The 6,102-nt window shown below is 45.2% G+C and overlaps 1 protein-coding gene across 1 annotated transcript in view; it reads right to left on the bottom strand.

The window, feature by feature from the left end:
• Nucleotides 1-4,679, bottom strand: part of TOP1 (DNA topoisomerase I) — an 83,872-nt gene extending 79,193 nt beyond the window's left edge. The window contains exons 1-2 of the mRNA XM_044985754.1: nt 4,491-4,679; nt 3,713-3,737 (exon numbers count right to left, since the gene is read on the bottom strand). Coding sequence (XP_044841689.1) covers nt 3,713-3,737; nt 4,491-4,523 — 58 coding nt within the window. The 5' untranslated portion in view covers nt 4,524-4,679. The remainder of the gene's footprint in view (nt 1-3,712; nt 3,738-4,490) is intronic.
• Nucleotides 4,680-6,102: the final 1,423 nt, after the last annotated feature.

Raw genomic sequence — 6,102 nt, forward strand, 5'->3', positions numbered from 1 at the left:
ATTTAATAGGCGTTCTGAACACAGAATAATAGGCAGGAAAGATATGGCCTTATAGTGCGGAAATAAAATTGTGAGTCTTAGGAGCTCCGTATCCAAATTGTTCATTTGACAAACAAAGATATTTTTCTAATTGCTATGTTCTGCAAACACAACAGGAAAACTGAAAGTCAAGATGGGTTCCTTCTGGCCCATTAGCAATAAGAGGTTCTTCAATTGGAACTTGGTTAACAATGCTGTTGATGAAGCTAAAGCCAGAAAAGAATCCAGCTAGTTCTTGCATACCTAGTATGTCTCTGTAGGCTAACAGGAGTAAAAAGTAGTAACTTACACCTTTATCCTCAAAGTAGAGAGATATGATTCAGAGTACACATCTGTTGAATAAGAAGGTGCCATTTTCATAAAGTGACCATAAAGGTACTTTAAGATATTTCCTACTAGAAAATAAATTTTCTTTATCCTGCATTCAGATTTTGAGGATGGTTTTTTAGCTCTTTTATAGCACTACTCATCTTTACATCCCAAAGCATTTTACAAAGGAGGACAGTATTATCCCCATTTCACAGATAATACATACGCTTCGGGTTGATGTTTTAAACAGCACACCACTTACAAGACTGTCAACTTTAAATGATATACACACACAGGAATCACTTCACCCACTTCTAGGACCAAAGATGGCAAATTCTTAACAGGGTACAGCAACAACAGAAGACACTTCAGATGAAGAAAAATACTGTCTCCTAATTATATGGCAGGGGGAATGTGGGTAGTTACACTTAATGCAATTACTAAAGTTAGAATTTGTCTGGGACACGCTTGCTAGGAGTGGCATGGATATTTAGTGATCAGAAATGGTCAGCACTTCCATTTCACGCTTGGCCTTGATTCTAGGACCCCTTGATGCTAACATCATGCTACTCCATCAATCTAGCCCCTATTAAAAGATAATAGTGCCAAACATTGAATCACCAACATTACTGGACGTTGGAGATCTCCCATTAACTAGAGGATCCACACCCACTTTGCTTAGGTTGTGACATCTGAAGTGATTACATTACAGTGGTATAAGCAAAGACATAAATTCCAAGTTTCCTGTCTCACTAAGAATAATTACAAGTGTAGCTACTGTATTACCGGCAACAACCACAGAGTATCAAAGAGTTCTTTGTTCCAACAGTAAGTATCTCTGCTTAATGCTTATATAGTACTGTATGTGGATTGAGTAGTCAATATCACATTGACACTTTCAGGACTAAATACTTCCCTTCATTCTTTTAAGTGTAAATAGTTGGGGGCCCTAGACTTCTGTCCAGGCCCTGCCTCCTAACAACAACACGAGACAGCTCCATACAATCTCATTAAAGTACAAACCAATTTTAAGTGCTCAGAATAATGTATATGGGATTCTTTCCGCCCATTTCTACTCCTTGCAACTAACTAGGATCCAAACAAGAAGTATATAAAGCCCAGACTCCCATGTCCATGCCTAAAATGAAATTTGATATTTCTAAGATCAACATGTGACAATGTCTGACACAGAAGTGAGATGCAAGAATGAAAGAACCTTAGAGTGAAGAGAGACAGCAGGTTCCTGAAGTAGGTTCAGCTTTGGTGGCAAGGTCAGAAAGGACATGGACTATCAACAGTGTTACTCCCTTAACAAGCCTAGCAAATGCAGCATTCAGCACAGAAGACGATTTTGCCTCTCTGTTGCCTGAGACAAACTACAATGATGACTAATGACAGTCAAAGGAAGACTTGGAATCATGATGGGGAGGAGGAAGAGTTCTATGACACCTTCATTGCTTGAAATTCATCAGGCATATTTGATTCTCCAGTTATATATGTTTTGTCTGAGATATGTGGTACATTCTTAGTTTAAATCTGTGTACTTGACTTCCTTCAGCAGTTGTGAGATGACAAGAAAAACCCACAGAGTCAGAAGGCTGTCAAGTGCTCTATGTTCCTAAACCACTCCTAATTGGGAACAATAAAAATAGTGTACAGCCAGCCTTAATGTCGGGGGAGGGGGGGAACCCTGTTAAGATTGTCCACTAGAAGAAGGACTAGAGGAATCAATGACTTCACATATCTAAATCAGCATATATACTGGAGCTTTTTTCCCCCAGAAAAACTTACCATAAGCAGATATTTCCTACACAGGGAGGTTACAAATATTTATAGACATACTTATACTGAAGTAATTCTAAAAATGTTTATTACAGTTCCAGGGAATGAAGTATCTTCCCCTCGCCCTTAAAATAATTATTTACTAAGTATTATTTTATCTATAAAGGGGAATTTTTTTAAAATAGCATATTTGTATCTGCACACTTCTGTTATACATACATTTACATTATATATTTATATTATCTATAAATGCATTACGTGCATAAATACAAAAAGATGTGCATACACAAATATTTTATATTTGTGAATATTTACATGTATAGCTGTTTGCAAAGCAAGTAGGCATCAAACACATTGTCCACAACAACAGTCCAATGATTACAAATGCCAAGAACCCAGCATCATAAAAACAGTATTATTGCAATGGGATTGGGAGGCAAGATGAAACCACCTTAATAAAGAGGTGGAGTGAAATCAAACACTTTTAGACAACAGGCACATCATCCTTCCCCACCCCCTATCCTCATTACTTAGGGGACAGACAGAGCTCTTCATGTAAACCCAGTCGTTTGACAGTGACATATGCACGCAGAGGCAAATTGTACCTCCCCCTTTCACCCCCCCTCCACTTTTAAGTATGCCACCCACCAGCTTGGGAAAAAAACCTGAAACCAATATGCCACCCAGCAGTATGCAAAAAATTGGTAGCCATCCTCCTAAATGCAATCACCTATAGAGATCCTACAACCTATTCCCCAAAAATGAACAGCCAACTTGCAAACTTTCTGAAGTGATGCTACTTTCCTTTCTGGAATTGCTTACACTCCTTTTATTTATTTTTTAAAATGCAATTATTTACATTAAAATTTTCTACCCAATAAGGTAAAGTTATCTCAATTAAACAGCAAAGAAAGAAATAAGCCTGGTCTTAAAATGGATGCAGCAGAATCTTTTAAAGAGCAACATGTTGCAACCACCTTTCATTTTAGGGGATGAGAGGGATTGACTGAAAGAAACAAAACTGGAGAGCAGAGAGAGGGGTGGGTGGAATAAAGGCAGCTTAGTGATTTATTTAACCTAAAAACTTTGCCTTTCCCCTTCTCTGGGAGGGTATGTGGGTCGGGAGGTGATTATTTCTCCCGTGTTTCTCTGCAGGAGGCTCCTGCTCGGCAGCTCAGGGGAGGAGGAGAAGGAGAGAAAAAGACACACACAGAAGAGAGAGGAGAGAGAAAAAGAAAATGGCGCAGAGACTAAGTCCTGACCGTCGACAAGGCGACTTTCCAGGGAGGAATCGGGGCCCAAAAGGAACCCCAGGAAACCCGAAGGGGCCGGATCTGGGGCCTGCGTTGCCCCCACTAGGAGAAGTGGGGGTCAGGTGGAGCCTAAGCCCCTCGGAAGCAGGAGCATTTGGCAGCTCGATGGGAACAATGGGGCCGGTGAGCGAGGAGACGGGACTTAGTCTCTGGGACGCCATGTCTGTCCTTTACCATCCTCAGTAACACACAAGAGGGGGAGAGCGAAAGGGGGAGGTAAAGTGGGGTAAATCGCCCCCAAAAGGCGGGGGTGGGGGGCAGAGACTCACCGTTCGCTCGGAAATCTGTCTCGATCTGTAAAGACAAGTGGAAGCGAGTGAAAAAAAAAATCATGTATGTTTTCAAAAACAGCAAAAGAGCCTGATCCAGGGGGCAGTTTAAAATGAAGAGGAAGGAAATCGACTCACCGTCCGTTTCCCACACAGATACATATTGGGAGGGGTATCCCCCCCCCAAAAAAATCAAGGGCAGGGGGTGAAATTCAGACTTCCTAGCGCCCCAAAGTTTTAACCTCCCCCCAACCTATTTTAAGTCCCCCCTCATGCTTATGCACCCATTCTCTGGGGCATCCCTGCCCTGGTACCCCTTCCCCCCGCATGAAAAGGGGGGGCACGTTCCCATCCTCTCTGGATCTGTCTTTTAAAGGGAAGGCAGGAGAAAAAATCCCCCCCCCCCAGTGTGTGGCTTGGCTGGGATTTTTCAGGGGGGGGAGAGTTACAGACCCTTCATGTGTCTATGGGGAAATCACCAATCACAGAGAGACTGGAGGAGCCCGCGGGGCAGTGATCAAGGCATCCCACCCTAAGTGTCCGAGGGCAAACAGAGAGGGGGAGTCCAGGGGGTTAAGGATCCAGAGCTCTGGGTGGGGGGCAGGGGAAGGGGCGCCCCCACTAAGGTGATATGGGGGTGAGGTCACCCCGTGGCCCCACGGGATACTGTGGGGCCGGGGACACCTCCAAGTGCCCGAGGGGATTTGGGGGGCTGGAGGTCCCCACTGGGGCCCCAACTGTCTGAGGGGATATTGGGGGCTGCGTGCCGGTCCCTTACCTGGGAGTCGTTGTGCAGCTGGTCCCCGCTCATGCCGGCTGGTGGGGAGGCCTACACAGGAGCAGAGGCGCCTGGGGAGCAGCAGAGTCGGAGGCCGAAGGGAGAGTGCAGCCCCCTCACTCAGCACAGCAGTCAGTTGTGTAACAGACTAAGTCCTCATTTCCCCTCACTGCGCAGGCGCCGCTGCTTTTAAACCGGAGGAGGGGCTGGGACGGGAGGGGGAGAAGGAGGAGAGAAGCGGGTTCCAATATTTGCATGCTCGACCACGCCTCGTCCCCACCTCCAATTATAAGAGAGTTTGGGCCATATTAGCATTCGAGCCACGCCTCCTCCCGGCTCTCAGAACTCCGGGTTAGATTTGCATGCGAAGCCACGCCCATTCCCCCTCTCCGCAATTTACGAAAAACGCCGGGTTGCTATTTGCGTACCCTGCTCTCTTCCCTCCTTTTAGAACGCCGGGTGCTATTTACATATCCGGTCCCGCCCCTCCAACCCTCTCCTCCAGTCACGAAGGAAAGGCCGGCCCTTATTTGCATATCCGGCCTCGCCTCCTCCAAGGGAAGACTCCTGCCCCCCGCAGCGGATGGAATGAAAGCCCGTCCCAACGTGCGCGTAACGCTCATGCGCAAGAACTCCCCTGCAGGGATGCTCCATTTGCATGTGAGGCCCCGCTCTTTCTCTGCAAGCCTCACTGATTGTCAGCTCCAGCTAAGGGTGCATTAGAAGGGCAGAGGAGCCAGGTGCCAAAGCTGGAGAGCAGTAGCAGCAGCAGCTTTATTTTCCGACCTGCTCATTCTTCTCAGCTGCCTCTGACCCCAGTACACAGAACAGGGATCAAACAGCTGCGAGGGTGATAGGGTGTGTGGGTGACAACACGGATGGACAGCTGCCGGGAGATCAGCATGGACAATACATGAGCCCCTCAAGCAGGCTGAGAGAATGATATCAAGAGGATAGCAAGAAGTGGATGGGAGTGTGTGGGGTTGCACACATGCATCCCCTAAGGAAGACAAGGAAATCTCCCATCCCCCCAACTTTCCCTCTAAAGTAGCCCATTTCCTGGCGCAGGAAGGGTTTGATTGTAATCCTACTAATTGCTCATTTTCAAAGTCATATTTTTTAAATTAGATTGTAAACTCTCTGGGACAGGGACTGTGACTAATTGTGTGTTTGTATAACGCCTAGCCCACCACTTCTGCTGTTTGTCCTTGCTTGCTTCCGCGTTATGGTTTATTTAAGATTGTGGACTTTTTGGAGTATGGACAAGTTTTCCTATATTTTAGTAAACTCCAGAAGCAACTCTAGCATAGTATAAATAATTGTGATTGTTTTATTCTCTGAAATCTTTCTCCAAAATGTGGCTTCTTATATATTTTGGGCCTGTTTCTCCACTCCATTACACTGGTTTTCCACCAGAGTAGCTCCACTGCCATAAAATGAATAGTGCTGATGTAGAACAGGGATAATAGATTGGAGAATCAGGCACTGTGAAATGTTCAAAATCAAATTGTGAGATAATCATAGCAGTACAGCATATAAGTGGATGTGGGTGTACTGTAGAACCACTGAGCATATTACCAAACTTTATTATGTGTGTTGCAGTAGCACCTGG

Source organism: Mauremys mutica, chromosome 13, assembly GCF_020497125.1.
Source record: "Mauremys mutica isolate MM-2020 ecotype Southern chromosome 13, ASM2049712v1, whole genome shotgun sequence".
NCBI lineage: Eukaryota > Metazoa > Chordata > Testudines > Geoemydidae > Mauremys > Mauremys mutica.